The 18,622-nt window shown below is 42.0% G+C and overlaps 1 protein-coding gene across 1 annotated transcript in view; it reads left to right on the top strand.

The window, feature by feature from the left end:
• Positions 1 to 5,232: 5,232 nt before the first annotated feature.
• Positions 5,233 to 18,622, top strand: part of Zyg11b (zyg-11 family member B, cell cycle regulator) — a 44,218-nt gene continuing 30,828 nt past the window's right edge. Inside the window, exons 1-2 of the mRNA XM_090334824.1 lie at positions 5,233 to 5,419; positions 17,462 to 17,627. Coding sequence (XP_090190950.1) covers positions 5,417 to 5,419; positions 17,462 to 17,627 — 169 coding nt within the window. The 5' untranslated portion in view covers positions 5,233 to 5,416. The remainder of the gene's footprint in view (positions 5,420 to 17,461; positions 17,628 to 18,622) is intronic.

The raw sequence follows: 18,622 nt of genomic DNA, 5'->3' as shown, positions 1-18,622 counted from the left end.
CCGTTAAGAGACCATACCCCATTTTCTATTCTCTGCTTCCTTGTTAAGCCCTATACAAGCCAACTCACAAATCCAGTCCTGGGCACAACCTTCAATCCTGAGGGAAGGTCTGTGCCCCTCGCTTTTCCTCAAGAAACAGTCCTTGCCTGTTGATGATGGTATCCAGCCTATTCCGTTTCCATTCTCCTCCATTTTCCTAACAAGAAGAACAGAGGGAAGAAGAAGATGAAGAAGAGGAGGGAGTTATCTGTAGCAGCCACTTAGAGTGCCATAGAGTTCACACAGTGCTCAGGCAGCCCTCAGTTTAATTCCCAACACTGAAAATGCAACAACAAAGATATAACATGCTTATCAGTGAGGGGAGAGGGGAGAAGAGAATGGAGTTATTGTTTACTGGATACAGAGCTCCCATTTTGCAAGATGAAAAAAGTCCTGGAGCTGCATGGTGGTGATTGCTACACAATGATGCCACTGAATTGAACCCTTAAAAATGGCTAGCTAGGGATGGGAATGTGGCTTAGTGGTAGCATGCTTGCCTAGCATGTATGAAGCCCTGGGTTTGACTTCTCAGTACACATATACATATACAGAAGAAGCCAGAAGTGGAGCTGTAGCTCAAGTGGTAGAGTGCTAACCTTGAACAAAAGAAGCTCAGGAACAGTGCCCAGGCCCTAAGTTCAACACCCAGGACTGGCACAAAAAGCAAGCAAGGGACTGGGAGTTTGGTCTAGTGGTAGAGTGCTTGCTTAGCTTGCACAAAGACCCAGGTTTGATTCCATACATAAGAAAAAAAAGCTGGAAGTGGTGCTGAGGCTCAAGTGGTAGAGTGCTAGCCTTGAGAAGTCCAAGGACAGTGCTCAAGCCCTGAGCCCTAGCCCAGGACTGGCAAAAAAAAAAAGAAAATGTCCAAGGACAGTACTCAGGTCCTGAGCTCCAGGCCTGGCCAAAAAAAAAAGCAAGCAAGCAAGCAAGCCGGCAAACAAGCAAGCATATAAAATCTGTGGTAGTAGCTGGGTACTAAAGCACATTCTTTTCTACTTTTTCTATTTATTATTATTATTATTATTATTATTATTATTATTGTCAGTCCTGGGGCTTGAACTCAGGGCCTAGATATTGAGCTTTCTCAAGACTAGAGCTCTACCACTTGAGCCACAGCACCATTTCTCCCTTTTTCTGTGTATGTGGTACTGAGAAAATGAACCCAGGGCTTCATGCATGCTAGGCAAGCACTCTACCACTAGGCCATACTCCGGGACCCTATTATTTTTATTTTTAAGTTGATGTACAAAGGAATTACCATTTAGCAAGGCAGTTTATGAATACAATAGATCTTAATCAGTGTCATCCCTTTCACATTCTCCTCCATCCCTCCTGTACCTACCCCTTCCTTCACCCTTATTAGTTTTGTAGGATATAAATTGGATTTTTGTCTGCATTTCTCCCCTCTTCTCCTCTTCATTTATCTACCCCTTTCCCTTGACCCCATCCCACCCTTTCCAATACTTGCTTCCTGATGTTTTGTTTTGCAGAGCTTTGATTTGGGCTTCCTAAGGAATTACACTATTTGAGATGTCCCTTGAACGTACTGTATTTCAGTTACTGCATTTGTATATACTTGCAGAATACCTAATGTACTTATGAGTTTGTAAGGCAAATCTACCTTCTATGTGTAAGAAAAAACATGAATTGGCCTGGAGTTTGGCCTAGTGTAGAGTGCTTGCCTAATATGCACCAGCACCCAGATTCCTTGATACCACATACACAGAAAAAGTTGAAAGTGGTGCTGTGGCTCTAGCCTTGAAAAGCCCAAGGACAGTGCTCAGACCCTGAGTTCAAGCCCCATGACTGGCAAAACAACAACAGCAACAACAACAACAATATGAATCCTTTAATCTGGGTCTGATTTAACATAAATTTTTTCCCAAATATTTGTTTCTTAAAGCAGATTTGAGCAGATCAAAGGCTGTGGTTAGATTTCTGGAATACATACCCACATCCACACCCACACCAAAATAAAGCAAAACAACAACACCAATAACACTTGCATTTTGTATAACTTTTTAATTTTTTCTAGTAATTACTTTTTTAAAGATTTTATTAACATTGATTTTTTACCTCATATTTCAAAAGTCAAGTTTAACAAATAAATATTCAAGAATGGGATCTCTATATGCAATCACTGGAACATAAATTTAAGTACAAAATTAAAATTAAGCTGGGAGTTTGTATTTTTTTTTGTATCTTACAAAAGTATAAGTTTGACACCAGATGAAAAACCTGGGACTCTTATTTTTTATTTATTTATTTTTTTGCCAGTCCTGGGCTTGAGCTCAGGGCCTGAGCGCTGTCCTTGGACTTTCTCCAGGCTAGAACTCTACCAGTTGAGCCTCAGTACCACTTCCGGCTTTTTCTATATATGTGGTACCAAGGAATTGAACCCGGGTCTTTGTGCATCCTAGGCAAGCACTTTAACCACGAGGCCAAACTCCCGGCCCAAACCTGGGACTTTTAGCACAGATAATTTGAGAAAAACATAGAAAGGTCTAGTGTTAGCAAAAACATAAATTTAGAGTTGAGATATGTACCTCCCAGGTACAGGGTTTGTTTAGAATGTTTGAGGCTTTATATATATTATGTATACATATGTATACATATTATGTATATATGTATATATATTATATATATAAAGAGGATTGGGGATGGGTGGTGGGGACCAAATACTAGAATTCACATGTAGGAAGTGAAGGAAAGTAGAGTGTAGAAAGAAAAGTTACAGGTAGGTTGGAAGTTGCTTTAAGTGATGGAAACTTGTGCACATCCGTTTCATTCCCCCTACCACCACCACACACCTCTCTTCTCAGGGCCTGGGCACTGTCCCTGAGCTTCTTTTGTTCAAGTACTCTGTTTATGTGGTACTGAGGAATTGAACCCAGGGCTTCATCCATGCTAGGCAAGCACTCTACCACTAAGCCACATGCCTAGTGTCTCTGCCTGTCTGTCTGCCTGCCTCTCTTCTTTCCAGTCCTATGCTTGGGAGCTATCCCTCAGCTTCCTTTGTTTATACAAGTACTTTGCTACTTGAGCTACTTTTGTTTTTTTTTTTTTTTGTAGTTTTTTAGAAATGAGTTTCATGGAGTTTCCTGTCTGGGCTGGCTTTGAACTATGATCCTCTGATGTCAGTCTCCTGAGTAGTTAGGAATACAGCGGTAAGCCACAAGCACCTGGTCACATTTTCTGTTGTTCTTTTCATTTTCTTAGTGAACAGGAAGGGAAAAGTATCAATGAAATAAGACTGGGGAAGGAAATGTTGGAGATTAGAAATAGGTATCTAGAAGGCTAAGAGTGTATGCAACTGGCAAAATGTAGTGTAATCTAAGCTCCCATTTTAATGTTAAATTTTAGAGAGTCAACCAGTATGTTTTTTCGTTACCCCTCACCTCTAGGTTTTGCTGCAGGTTCAGAACAAATGAAAGTGAGGACTGGAGAATGAAGGTGAATACTTTCAAAGTGGGCAATAGGATTTAACTATTCAAAGGAAGAAAGTGAACAGATAAGGGCAGTATGAGCAGTAGTGGAAAAGCAGTATCAATTGATTTGAGTCTTGGTGGAGTTGAACGATTGGAGTTGGAAAGAAAGGAAAAGGGTTGTAGTGAAAAAATTAGAGGAATAAATCTATGGGGATTGGAGATGTGAATCAGTAGTAGAGCCATATAATGAATGTCAGGAAATCAGAAGTTAAAATCTAAAAGATCACTGGAAAATTACTGTAAATGATGAAACAGGTACTCAACTGTGCTGTGTGCTCTTCTGGTCAAAGGGGCTAAGTGGATTTTTTTTTTTGCCAGTCCTGGGGCTTGAACTCAGGACCTGGGTTCTAATCCTTGTAAGAACCCAGTTTTAGATATCGTTTGCATAAAGTATAAGAACCTAGTTTTAGAATAAGTTTTTTAGAATATTGTTTTAGATTCCCAACCCTTTCCCCAAAGGAAAGAATGCTGCAGAAATGCCCCTGCCCTAATGGTGGCCTCATGTTCTTGCCTATGGAAATTGCCGACATTGCTCTAAATGAGGCTAACTGCAAATTTAGCCTCTGTAAAGCAGTTTATTTATAGGCAAGATCAGGGAATGTTACCCACCCCCCAAGAAAGCCCTGATGAAATAAAAAATCCTGGGAAATTACAACCTGGGTGGTAAGAGAAAGGAATGAAGGAAATTAAACACAACCACTTTATTACCTTTACACTTACATTACATAGCTTGTTACCAGGAAATTCCAGAATATAATCGAAAATTGAACAATCTGGAATGTGAACCTTCTTCTGCTTGGTAATCAATACCAGTTACTAGAATTGTTATTTTGTTTGATGATGATATGCACCTAAATTATACCTAAATTGTACTTGCTAACACTAACCGGAAATTACTGCATCTGTAACCTTGCTTGTTTGCTTGCTTGCACAAACATCACAGATGAGTGGTTTTTGCCCTTAAAAACCCCATTGAATGAAAGACCTGCACTGCACTCTACTAGTGAGTGTAGTTGCTGCATGGTGATTAATACTCCTAGCTACTACATGGTACTGGAAATATAAACACAACTACATAGACATAAAAACTTAGGACTTTATAGACATAATGTTTTATTACATAGTTTAGTATGTATCTGTGACATACAAACCCTCAGCCTAATTTTGATTATGTTCTAAAAACTAAGTGCCAGTGATTGTATATAGAGATTCCCTTCTTGAATACCTGTTTGTTAAATACATCATTTGAAATATGATGTAAAAATCAATGTTAATAAATCTTAAAAAAAAAAAAAACTCCTCGGTGTCTCCTTGATTTTCAGAATACAACACCTGAGCCTTTTTCTGCTTGAGATTAGCGCTCTCCCACTTGAACCACTGCGCCACTGCCGCCTTTTCCTGCGTTATGTGGTACTGAGGAATGGAACTCAGGGTTTCACGCTTGCTAGGCAAGCACTCTACCACTGAGGTTCAGTATATTTGAGGGGTGTCGCCCCTTTAAGGGCCGACGGATGAAAACCTAGAGGTGTGATTGGCTGCAGACCTCTGCAGCGAGTCTGCGCAGAAGCGGAGGCGGGGCTTGGCGGCCGCGCGGTGGGGCGGGGGCGGGGCCTCGCTGCGGGGCGGGGTCTGTAGGGGGCGGAGCCTGTTCTGGATTTGGGCTGGGGCTGCGGCTGCGGCTCGGGCTGCGGCTGCGGCTGCTGCTGCCGCTCTCATCTTCAGCTTCAGGGAGTAAGGAGGCCAAGGCCTGGGCCGAGCCCAGAGCCGCCGCTCGACACAGCCTCCTGGAGCCCCCGCGCCGGCTGAGCCTTGGGGCGGGCTCGGGTCTGGCCCGTCGCAGCACCCAGGACCGAGGCTGCCCGCGTGAGGACCAGGCCGGCGCAACCATGGTGAGGGTGGTAGGCCTGCCTCGGCGTAGCCGCCCGCCCGCCCGCCTAACCCCCGCGGGCCCGCCTCTCCCCCGGGGTCCCTCGGCCTCCCGCTTCGCCTCCCCCCTGGTTACCTCACCTCGGCGTTTAGCTCCTCTTCCCTAGTGCCCTCTGTCCACCTGCTGAGCGAACCCCTTTCGGTGACACCCCCTTCCTCTCCCCCTGCTCTCTGGTGACACCCTTTTGTCACCCCCCAGTGACAGCCTCCTTCGCTTTACCTTTGCGACCCCCCCACCATCCTTAACCCTTCTTTCTTTTCTCCTCTTCCATGTTGCCTTTTTCCTCAGCTGTGAGCTTTAGTGCTCCTGCACTTTGCCGCCTTCCCCCCCCCACTTCACCGATTTCCATCCCCCCCTTCTCCCTTTCGGCTCCGCCGTCCATGTTTCCTCGGCCACTTCTCAGAGGTCCTAGCCCCTCGGCTCTCCCAGCTGTCCCCATTTCCTTCCACGGGCTTCGAGGGCGGGGGCTAAGCAGGAACAATTTGTCAGCGATTGCTTTTCAGGAGCTGTTGAATGAGCACACACTGATAGGCTTTCTGATTCTCCCCCCCTCCCCCGCCGCTTTCTTTTTCGGAGGGTGGAAAGGGGAGAAGGGAGGCCAAGGAAAAGAGCCTGGAAGCCGTGCCCCCTGGTGTCACTGCAGAAACCTGAGTGATGATGTTTCTGAGGGTAGAGTGATGGCCTCATGTATATTGTGACAGTGTGAGAATCCAGCCTATTGACAGAAGTCATTAAAAATGCTTTTACATGAACTTTTATTTTGAGTTTGTTTGCATGTGGGGGTATAGTTTGGGAGATTAAAAAAAAATATCTGCAGTTTTGACTGGTACTACTTAGAACAATTGATTTAGTTTTGTTTGGATGCAGAGACCAAGGGCATTTGAGGACTGAAAATCAACTTGGCAGTCAGAGTGACAATTTAATACCTTCTAAAGGGTTCATTTGTTTTGCCCTTCCTGCCCTTTCTTGGGGGAACCTTTTATTTGCAAATTTTCTTCCTGTTTCAAAATAGATTGTGACTTCAGTTGGTTTTTCATTGGGTTGGATTGCAAGTGTTTTACAGTTCATTTTATTGAAAACATGGCTTTATCATATACAGTAAGTTTAAGTTTTACCTCGAGGAGGGATAAGGCATTCTAATTAAAAGTAAGTCCTAATAATCATGTTCTTCTAGGTTAGTCACTTTGTTTTTCTTCCATCTGATCTTTAGGAAAGTGGTCTGTTAACACATCACTTAATCTATAAACATTCCTGACTCACTGACTACTGTATTTATGGGCTGTTAATCTTCTGTGTCTTTCTCCTTCACTTTTACAACCCACCACACTACCATTGTGTTCTAACCTGTTTCTTTCTGGGGAATGTGAGTTCTTGCAGCAATGGTGCTTTACTTATTCCTGTTATTCCAGGAGTGGGTGTTTGAATGATTTCTGTTATGGTCTCATTTTCTCTACCTGACAGGTAGTCTGAAACTAATTTGAAGCAACTAGTGTAATACAGAGTGAGTTAAGCATCTTATTATTTGTGTGTGCTTTTGTGCAGGTACTGGGGCTTGAACTCTGGGCCTGGGTGCTGTCTCTGAGCTCTTTTGCTTAAGGCTAGTACTCTACCATTTGAGGCACAGCTCTACTTCTGGCATTTTGAGGTAAATTGAAGATAAGAGTCTCACAGAATTTTTCTGCCTAGGATGGCTTTGAACTATGATCTTTAAATCTCAGTCTCCTGAGTAACTAGAATTACAGGTAGGATCCATTGGGGCCTGGCTGAGCATCTTATTTTTAGTATAAAAGGGAATATAGTGAGAGGTGAGCCATTCCATCTAGAACAAAAAGGTAGCATCAAACTTACAGATTTTTGGAAATCTTCTAGTGAGAAAGAATATGTGGCTATGAACTTTCTTTTGGGTATTTAGGATTCCAAAGTGTCATTTGAGGTATGGGGAAGAATGTTTTGTTGTGAATGTGAGTAGAGAGTTGAAAGAGATCAGGATGTGTTGTGGGAAGGATTGCCTTTATGTGATTTGGAAGTAAGATAGTTTATTGAATCCTTTTTTGGTTGCTATAACAAAATATCAAATATTGACTTAGCTTATAAACAACAGAAATTTCTCAGAGTTCTGGAGGCTAGAAAGTCCAAGATCCAGGTACCTGAACATTCAGTGGTTGGTGAAAACTTTCTTCCAGGCTCAGATGGCACATTCTCCCTTTGTCTTCTTTCATATGTCAGGGTCTATCTCATTCATGAGGGGACTGACTTGGTGATCTTGTCACCTCTCAGAAATCCTCCTGAACATGTCATCACTTTGGGGGTTAAGAGTTCATTTGGTTTATTGGAGAGACACTAGCATTCAGGTCTGCTAGGCATTATGTTTCAGACTAACTAATGTGGATTTTCCTTACTTGTGAAAGCATGTACATAAACATAGTAAAGAGAAAAAGAGAAAAAAAAATACTAGTTTATTCTGAGCTTGAATTTATTTGTAGAGGCGACTTTTTGCTTGTGTAATATGTTTAGTAGGCATTTGGCAAAATAGAATTAAATGTTTAGTGCAAGTATATTCTAGGCCTTATTTATTTTGCCAGTCCTGGGACTTGCACTCGGTCTAGGCACTGTCTGAAGCTTCTTTGGCTCAAGGTTAGCACTCTACCACTTGAGCCATAGTGACACTTCTGGCTTTTTCTGTGTATGTGGAATCAAACCTCAGCAGCATGCTGGGCAAGCACTCTATCACCAAGCCACATTCCCAGCTTGAGGCCTTAGTTTAGACTCTGTGACTGAATCGGCAGACAAAATTATCCCTGCTGCAAAGCTTATGTTCTATAATAATAGTTAACATTAACTAAACAGTTAATATATTTATTGTTTTAAGTGTTTTGCATTTAGAATTGATTCAATTCTGACAGTAGCTGTTCTTATTGTCTACATTTATAAGATCATGTACTGAAGTATAAGGAGATTAAGTATTTTGCTTAATAAGGTAAATGGCTAACATTTGAATCCAGATAGTTGGAGTGCCAAATGTGTCTTCTTCATCACAGTTTTACATAGTTCCTTCAGAAAAAAGTCAATATATATATTTTTAAATTTGACAGCTATGGTAGTATACATCTGTAATCCTAGCACTTGGGAGGCTAATATAGGAGTTTTACAAGTTTGAAGTTATTCTAGGTCATTGAGAGTTTCCGAAAAGCCCAAGCTACATACTATGACCCTGTCTCAAAAAGTCAAATAAAAAATAAATAAATTAGCACTGTGGCTCACACCTGTAATCCTAGCTACTCAGGAGACTGAGCTCTGCGGATTGCAGTTCAAAGCCAGCCCTAACACGACAGTTCATGAGACTCTTACCTCCAATTAACTACCAGAAAAACTGAAAGTGATGCTGTGGCTCAACATGGTAGAGTGGTAGCCTTGAGCTGATGAGCTGAGGAATGGCGCCCAGGCCCAGAGCAGAGTTCAAGCCCCACAGCCAACACCCCCCCCCCAAAAAAAAAGGGAAAGAAATTATTTCGAGGCTGGGAGTTTGGCCTAGCATGCACGAAGACCTGGGTTCAATTTCTTAGTACCACATACATAGAGAAAAGGCAAAAGTGATGCTGTGGCTCAAGTGGTAGAGCTCTAGCCTTGAGAAAGCCCAAGGACAGTGCTCAGGCCCTGAGTTCAAGCCATAGGACTGGCAAACAAACAAACAAAAAAAGTAAAAAAAAGTAAATTATTTCTATCATTGTTATTTTAATTATTTATGGTCATTTAGTTTCTGCCCTAATTTGTGTGTGTGTGTGTGTGTGTGTGTGTGTGTGTGTGTGTTATCTGTATGTGTGCTGTCCTAGGGCTTGAACTCAAGGCCTGGGTATTGTTGCAGAGTTTTTTTGTGCAAGGCTAGTAATCTACAACTTGCCATAGCTCTACTTCCATTTTTTTGGTGGTTAATTTGGAAATGAGAGAGCTGGGAATGTGGCTTAGTGATAGACTGCTTGCCTAGCATGCATGAAGCCCTGGGTTCAATTCTTCGGTTCTATATTCACAAAAATAGCCAGAAGTGGTGCTGTGGCTCAAGTGGTAGAATGCTAGCTTTGAGCAAAAGAAGGTCAGGGACATTGCCCAAGCCCTGAGTTCAAGCCCCAGGACTGGCAAAACAAACAAAAAAGAAATAGGAATCTCACAGTCTTTTCTGAATGGGCTGACTTTGAACAGAGATAATCAAATCTCAGCCTCTGTAAAGTAGCTCTGATTACAGGTGTGGTGAGCCACTGGTGCCCAGAACTTTCTGCCCTAATCTTTAGGGGAAAAAAATACATTGAATAGAGTGCTTGTCTAGAATGCATGAAGTCCTAGATTTAATTTTCTGGCATCAAAAAGAAAATCAGGGATAAAGAAAAGGGGCACTAATTGAGACTACTACATAAAGCTTAAAGACTTTTTTTTTTTTTTGCTAGTCTTGGGGCTTGAACTCAGGGCCTGAGCACTGTCCTTGTGCTTTCTCAAGGCTAGAGCCCTACCACTTGAGCCACAGCACCACTTCTGGCTTTTTCTATGTATATGGTACTGAGGAATTGAACTTAGATCTTTGTGCATGCTAGACAAGCACTCTAAAACGAGGACGAACTCCTGACCCCTTTGTGAGGTTTTTTATATCAAGTGAACTAAAGGAACTGGTATCCAATTTGTCAGTGTCATCCATAAAGACATATATATATATATATATATGTATATATGTATATGTATATGTGTGTGTGTGTGTGTGTGTGTGTTTGTGTGTGTGTGTGTGGGTCATGGGGCTTGAACTCAGCCTAGGCACTTTCCCTGAGCTTTTCAGCTCAAGGCTACCACTCTACCCTTGAGCCAAGCCCCACTTCCCATTTTCTAGAGGTTAACTGGAGATGAGACTCAGGTCCTTTTGTGTCTGGGCTGGCTTTGAACCTTGATCTTCAGATCTCAGATTCCTGAGTAGCTAGGATTACAGTCATGAGCCCGACTGTGCCCAGCGAGGTATTTTCCTTTGACTTAACCAAAACTTAGAAGTTATTACTCATAATTCTTCTTTGTTTTGGATTTTCCAAACCTAGAGCTTGAACTCTGGGCCTAGGCCCTATCCCTTACCTTTTGTGCCCAAGGCTAGAGCTCTACCACTTGAGGCATAGCTCCACATCCAGCTTTTTTTTGGGGGGGGAGGGGGGTAATTAATTGGAGACTAGAGTCATACTATCTTTCCTGCCCAGGCAGTCTTTGAACTGGGATCCTCAGATCTCAGCCTACTGAGTAGTTAAGATTACAGATGTGAGCCACCAGTACCTGGGTTATTAACTGGTAACACATTCAGCAACTTACAAATCTATTCAACAAATAATTTATTGGTTGTATACAGTGAGATTTCAGTTCCCAAGAATACAAGATATCCAATCTATAGTAATCTCTCATTTGTTATCACAGTAGTAGCAGTAGAAACACCAATCTTCTCCAACAGTAGACCACCATTTCCAGTGTCTCATCTCCCTGCTCAGTAGAAATGGATAGGCCACTGCTATATAGATCTAGCAGAACAGTAGTACCATGAAATAAATAAAATATACACAACTAACTAACAAAGTACATACCTAAGTCATAGAGAAATGACTATGAGTGTCTCTAGTGTACATATGACTAAATACTGTACTTCAAGAAAAACATGCTTAATGAGGCAACATTTGTCAGCCAAAGTTGTCAAGCCTGTATTTCTGGCTACTTGGGAAGCAGAAATTGTAGAATTGTGGTTCAAAGCCAACCCACATGGCTGGGTCCAGTTGGCATGTACTTCTCAATCTTGTCCTTGTAAGAGGTAGTACATTTGAGTTGGTGAGTTTTTCTTGTTGCTGGTAAAAACATTTTTAAAAAATATTTTTCTATACTATATCAGAGTCCATGCTAGAGAACTAGTGAGTTATTAAGGATTACTACAATTTAGTAATCACAAAATTAGAGTTAGTAGATTTTTAGAGTGTACTGAGAACTTTTATTTAGCTTTTATTAAGATAACTGACAGGTAAGCCTGGGCACAGTAGCTAATGCCTATAATCCAGCTACTTAGAAAGTGGATATTGGGAAGATTATGGTTCAAAGTCTATAGCTTGAACAAAAAGTTAGTGAGACTCCCATCTCAACAAATGAGCCAGGGGAAGAGTTGGGGGCAAAAACCATGAGAAGGGCTATCAGTGTGTGAGAAGCAATACTCCTACTACCTGGCGAATATAACTGTAACCCCTCTATCCATTATCCTGACCAAAAAAAAAAAGCCAGGCATCCTACTGTATGTTTGTAGTCTCAGCTATCTGTAGGCAAAAATAGGAGTATCTGGGAGGCATAGGTAGGTAGAGTCCTAGGTTGGCCCAGGACAAAAGCAAGAGCTAATTAAGTAAAAGCAAAAAGGGTTGAGATTACTCAAGTGGTAGAGTGCCTCCTAGCAAGCATACGGCCCTAAGTTCAAACCTCAGTACCTCAGAAAAGCAAGGAAGGAAGGAAGGAAACACACACACACACACACACAAAATAAAAGCAAACTTGAAAGCATTGTAAAGCCTTTGTGTATATACATTTATAGTCTGTTGAAATTCCTATAATTTCTTGGAAGCTTTTTTTTTTTTTTTTGCCAGTCTAGGGGCTTGATTAGGGAGATTCAGGGCCTGAGTACTATTCTTGGGCTTTCTCAGACTAGAGATCTACCACTGTAGCCACTGCAGCACTACTCTATGCTTTTTCTATGTATGTAGTACTGGGAAATAAAACCCTGGTCTTTACGTATACTAGGCAAGCACTTTACCACTAGGCCAAACTCCCAGTTGGAAGAGAATTGTGTGTGTGTGTGTGTGTGTGTGTGTGTGTGTTTGTGTGGTTCAGGGGACTTGAACTCTGGGTATTGGCGCTGTCCCTGAGCTCTTTAGCTAAAGGCTACCACAGTACTCCTGGGCCTGAGGGTTGCCCCTGAGCGCTTCAGCTCAAGACTGCCACCCTCCCCCACTTCCCTTTTTCTAGAGGTTAATTGGAGATAAGAGTTTCATGTTCTTTAGTTCCCTGGGCTGGCTTTGAACTGTGATCCTCAAATCTCAGCCTCCTGAGTAGCTAGAATTATAGGGATGAGCCACCGTACCCAGCTTGGAAGGGAGCTTTTTTTTTTTTTTTGCCAGTCCTGGGCTTGAGCTCAGGGCCTGAGCACTGTCCTTGGACTTTCTCAAAGCTAGAGCTCTACCACTTGAGCCTCAGCACCACTTCCAGCTTTTTTCTATGTTTGTGGTACCAAGGAATCAAACCTGGGTCTTTGTGCATACCAGGCAAGCACTCTACCACTAGGCCAAACTCCGGAACCAGAAGAGAACTTTTTTTTGTGTGCCAGTCCTGGGCTTGAGCTCAGGGCCTTGGACTTTCTCAAGGCTAGAGCTCTACCACTTGAGCTTTAGCACCACTTCTGGCTTTTTCTATGTATGTGGTACCAAGGAATCGAACCAGGGTCTTCGTGCATGCTAGGCAAGCACTCTACCACTAGGCCAAACTCCAGGCCCCATAAACTTTAGTTTTTTTATGTTTGTGTGCCAGTCCTGGGCTTGAGCTAAGGGCCGGAGCACTGCCCTTTTCTCAAGGCTAGAGCTCTACCACTTTGAGCCACAGCACCACTTCCAGCTTTTTCTATGTATGTGGTACCAAGGAATTGAACCTGGGTCTTTGTGCATGCTAGGCAAGCACTCTACCACTAGGCCAAACTCCCAGCCCCCAGAAGAGAACTTTTTAATCGTACAACTCAACTGGTTTTTTTTGTTGGTTGGTTGGTTGGCTTTTTTTCTATTCCTGGGTCTTGAACTCAGGGCCTGGGCACTGTCTCTGAGCTTCTTTCACTCAAGGTTCGTGCTATACCACTTGAGTCACAGTGCCAATTCCAGCTTTTTTGAGTTGTTAATTGGAGATAAAAGTCTCACAGACTTTCCTGCCCGGGCTGGCTTTGAACCACAATCCTCATATCTCAGTTTCTTTAGTAGCTAGGATTACAGATATGAGCCACTGGCACCCAGCTTACATATATTTTCATTTTGGTAAAACAAATACATATAAACTTTTCTTTCAAAGTAATATTTATTGTTATTTCTTTTCTTAGCAACTTGGGAACCAAGAAAGATGGGTATTTATCTTCATACATTGTGAGCTGTAGGGGAACAAAAACTTATTTTAATTCCTTGGCTATTTCCAGCATTGGATTAAATGCTGTTATCCCTTACAAAAATAGAACCAGGCTCAAAATAAGAGTTAAAAGGCAGCTCAAGAGAGGGAGGGGAAATAGCCTCTCAATCCCTCTGTCTAAAGACCAACAATATCATTGAAGAGTGTAGGTCAGGCAAATTGATCTTTGTTATTATATCAAAATTAATCCTTTCTTTCATGAGGAAATTTTAGCTCCTCTAATAGATCATAAAGGTGACTAGCTTCACATGAACGTGGAAGCTATAGGTCAGGAGAAGAGTGAATCTTGTAATGTTTGGGGCTCTGTCAATACTGGTTATTATTTAGCTCCCCCAAAGAGACCTAAGTAAGTCAAGACAGAGAATTGAGCCTTGTTATCTACTAAAGAAAATTAATCTTTCTGTCACTTCAGGAGACACCCGGGGGTTCCTCATGAGATTGGGAGTGCTTGAGTAGTAGAAATCCTCAGGCATCTTCAGTCTTCAAAGACTGTCATTACTGAAGCAGCTGCTCTCCCCCCATCCCACTCCGGAGAGAGGGACAATCCTAGAGGTGGCATATACCTGGGTATTGTGGCTCGTTCACAGGATTTTGCATTTTCTAATGCTTTCCTTCTGTACATTTACACCTTTCAAGTTACTAGAGTCCAGCAGCTTAGGATTTCACCAGGTTATTCCACAAAAAGCCTTTTAGAGAAATCATAATCATAGCCAATACTGAACCTCGCTTTTCAGCAAATAATTGGGCTTGCCTCTGCCTGTAATTGATTTCCCATGATCCTTATTTGATTCTTTAAATAGATCTTGGGAGTTGAAAACCTCAAAGGCCAAATTAATTCTTTAAGTGAGGTCTGAGGCTCCATGTTCTGTTTTTTGTTGTTATTGTTTTAGATTACAATGGGGACTGGGAATGTGGCTTAGTGATAGAGTGCTTGCCTAGCATGCATGCCTCAGTACCAAATGAACAGAAAAAGCTGGAAGTGGCACTTTGGCTCAAGTGGTAGAGTCTAACCTTGAGCATAGAGAGGCTCAGGGACAGAGCTCAGACTCTGAGTTCAAGGCTCAAGGTTGGCCAAAAAAAAAAAAGATTATGACAGATAGCTGATGTTGATTAGCTAAGAAAAGATCTTCCTAAAAGTGTTTGTCCTTCTACTGAATCTAGGCTGATGTTGGTATATTTTCTCAGGGTCTCAGTTAATCATCCTAGAAAAAGGGTTAGGATTTTCATTCTTTCCCTGAGTGATTTCTCTTAACCTATGATAAGTAACAGCCTTGTGCACTATTTATTCTTTCAGTGGAACAATTAATAATGTAATTTCTTAATTCAACATGACATTCCCAACTCAATAATTCCAATGTGACTCATTATTGGGAATGGCAACATTTCTGACTAGTTTAGTTGAACTTTGACATGGACCTTATCGCCATAAACATGATCTGTGCTTCTCTTCAGTAATGCCACAAACTGAGAAGAGAATGCAAATCCTTCCAGGTTGTCAAAAGTGGCAATTACACTTTTAGATTCATCTAAGACTTTATAAGGGTGTTTGGAAGAGTTTGTTTTTTTTCGCCTGAGTTTCCCTTTACCTTGAGATAGTTTGTTCACAAAAAGAGAAAACATGCCTGCTTGTTGCTTCTGTCTATAGCTGGCACTTTTTTTTTTTTTTTTCTTTTTTGGCAGTATTGGGGCTTGAAGTCTGGGCCTCAGCTTTGTCCTTGGGCTCTTCAGCTCAATGATATTGGTCTACCCCTTGAGCCACAGTGCGCCACTTCCTGTTTTCTAGTAGTTAATTAGAGGTAAAAGTCTCACAGACTTTCTTGCCAAGGCTGTCCTGGAGCTGTGATCCTCAGATTTTAGTCTTCTGAGTAGCTAGGATTATAATTGTGAGCCACTTCGCCACTTCTTGTAAGGAAAGCATTAGTTAGTTTTGGTGATGTAATACACCACTGTATGTTTTACCCTCAGAGCTTATGTCTATCAAAAGGGTTAAAGAATTTTTGTGTACAAATATGAGGGAAGGTTAGGAGATAATGTGTGAAAAGTAGCTAAGAACTAGTTGCTGTAGTATAATGAGGGCATGGCTACCTTCTGAAATTCTGTAGCCTCTGAAACAGTCCAAGATGCCCAAGAAGATCTTCTGACAATTTCTCCCCTCCCCCACATATCACCTTCTTCCCCGAGGGAAGGTTGGAACATACAGAATCATATGTTTTTCTCTGAGTTTAAAGTCTTATGTCGGGCCGGGAGTTTGGCCTAGTGGTTAAAGTGCTTGCCTAGCATGCATGAAGACCTGGGTTCGGTTCCTCGGTACCACATACATAGAAAAAAGCCAGAAGTGGTGCTGAGGCTCAAGTAGTAGAGCTCTAGCCTTGAGAAAGTCCAAGGACAGTGCTCAGGCCCTGAGCTCAAGCCCAGGACTGGCAAAAAAAACCAAAAAAAAAACAAACAAAAAAATAAATAAATAAATAAAGTCTTACGTCATTAGAAAAAGCTGTGCCTAGAAGTTTTCAGACTAGTTTCCCTGTCTTTTACAAAACAATCTTAGCTGGAAAACAGTATTACAACAAAGCTCCCTCAATGGGGAGTATGGCCTAGTGGTAGAGTGCTTGCCTAGCATGCACAAAGGCCCGGGTTCAGTTCCTCAGTACCACATACATTAAAAAAAAAAATGCTGGAGGTAGTGCTGTGGCTCAAGTGTTGGAGCTCTAGCCTTGAGAAAGCCCAAGGACAGTGCTCAGGCCCTGAGTTCAAGCCCCAGGACTGGCAAAAACAAAAACAAAAAACAACCCCAAAGCTCCCATTTGTAGGCCAGTTTTTCCCATTACCCAGCTTACATTGTGGTGATATTGTTTGCAGTAGTAAGATTCTTTCTCTCTAATCCCTCTTAAGACTCTATTCTTTAAAATTCACTCTTACTTGGCCAGACACTGGTGATATACAGCTGTAATCTTAACTACTCAGGACTCAGGAGGCTGAGGTGTGAGGATTGAGGTTCAAAGCCAGCCTGAGCAGAAGTCCATTGAGACTCATTCATATTAGATGTTAGACAAGTACTAATCCCCAGTCTCTTAAATACTTTTTGTTTTCTTGTGGTATTGGAGTTTGAACTCAGGGCTTCATATTGGTGGACAAGTCCTGTATAACTTGCCCCAACCTTTTGTTGCTTTAGTCACTTTTCAGATAGGATCTGGTTTTGCCCGGTTTACCAGGACTACAGTCTTCCTACCTATGACCATTCATGTACCTGGGACACAGATGCTTGCCACCACATGGTTTATTGATTGGTACTCTGATTTTTTTTTTTTGGCCAGTCCTGGGGCTTGAACTCAGGGCCTGAGCACTGTCGTTGGGCTTTCTCAAGGCTAGGGTTCTATTACTTGAGCCATAGCACCACTTCCGGCTTTTTCTATGTATGTGGGTTACTGAGGAATCAAACCCAGGTCTTCGTGTACGCTAGGCAAGCACTCTACTACTGGGCCAAACTCCCAGCCCCATGGCTTATTGATTGAAAAAAATTCTGTGCTAGTCGTGGCACTTGAACTCAGGGATTGGTGCTGTCCTGATTTTTTGTGCTTAAGGCTAGCACTAGAAACCCCCATCATAGTAACCAATATGATCTCCATGGTATTTAAAAAATCATATGGAAATGTTTATTTCCATATTCGATTTTTCTTTCTTCTAAGAAAATGGGTCACACATGTCTGCTGTATAGACACTCAGTAAATATTTATTGAATGAGTAATGTTTTTGCTATCTACTTTTCTGGAAACTAATATATTCACTTTTGTTTCCCTTTTACTCTAAGGAGGAAGCATCTCCCTATTCCTTACTTGATATCTGCTTAAGTTTCCTGACCACTCACCTGGAGAAATTCTGTTCAGCAAGACAAGATGGAACATTGTGTTTGCAGGAACCTGGAGTGTTTCCACAGGAGGTGGCAGATCGCCTGCTTCAGACTATGGCATTTCATGGTAAAACACAACTATGTTTACCTACTTGGCATTCAATTTTTTAAGTACTACAGTGCATTTAATATTGCCTTAGAAATAACAAAAAAATGAAAGCATTAGCAATGAAAAAAAAAAAAAGCCGATTTAGAGTACAAGGCCCTGAATTACAAGTACTAGCATAAAAACAAAAACCACCCCTTTCCCTCTAAAAAAAACTAGAGAAAAGACTGGGTGACCTATACTTGTAATCCTAGCTACTCAGGAGGCTGAGAATAGAGGATGGCAGTTTAGAGCTAGTTGGGCAGAAAAGCTCACACCTCCAGTAAACTACTCAGAAACAGCCAAAATGGTGTTGTGGTTTAAATTGAGCACTAGCCTTGTGCAGAAGAGGCCCGGGGCAATGCCCAGACCCTGAGTTCAAGCCCCAGGACTAGCACCAAAACCCCCCCCACAAAACAAAAAACAAAATAAAACAAATAACGAAAAACCACCCCAGAGTAAGAGAAAAGAAATAACAGAAAAAGCCATGTGAACCTGATTCCTGGAAAAGGAACCTCTTCCCTTCTTCTTACCAGAACTCAAACATGATACCTGATGCTTTTGCTCCATTGGCTAGCATTCTACCAATGGAGCCACACCTCCAACTCCTTATTTATGTATTTATTTATTTTGCCAGTCCTGGGGCTTGAACTCAGGGCCTGAGCACTGTCCGTGGGCTTTTTCCTCAGGGCTAGCACTCTGCCACTTGAGGCACAGCATCACTTCCAGCTTTTTTTTTCTACGTATGTGGTACCGAGGAATCAGACCTGGGTCTTTGTGCATGCTAGGCAAGCACTCTACCACTAGGCCAAACTCCCGGCCCTCTTCATTTACTTTTAACTATCCTGCCTCTTAGTTTAAGCACTTATTTTTATTTTTTAATATGGGCAAACCCTTCCTTCCACCTTTCCTGTCTCCTTCCCTCTCTTACCCATTTACATACTCTGAGCTAGACTTGCAGGGTTTTTTTTGTCTGT

Source organism: Megascapheus bottae, chromosome 6, assembly GCF_031878675.1.
Source record: "Megascapheus bottae isolate mThoBot1 chromosome 6, mThoBot2.hap1, whole genome shotgun sequence".
Taxonomy (NCBI): Eukaryota; Metazoa; Chordata; class Mammalia; order Rodentia; family Geomyidae; genus Megascapheus; species Megascapheus bottae.
The sequence above is the reverse complement of the archived record's forward strand: the minus strand, read 5'-3'. Positions and strand labels throughout refer to the sequence as shown.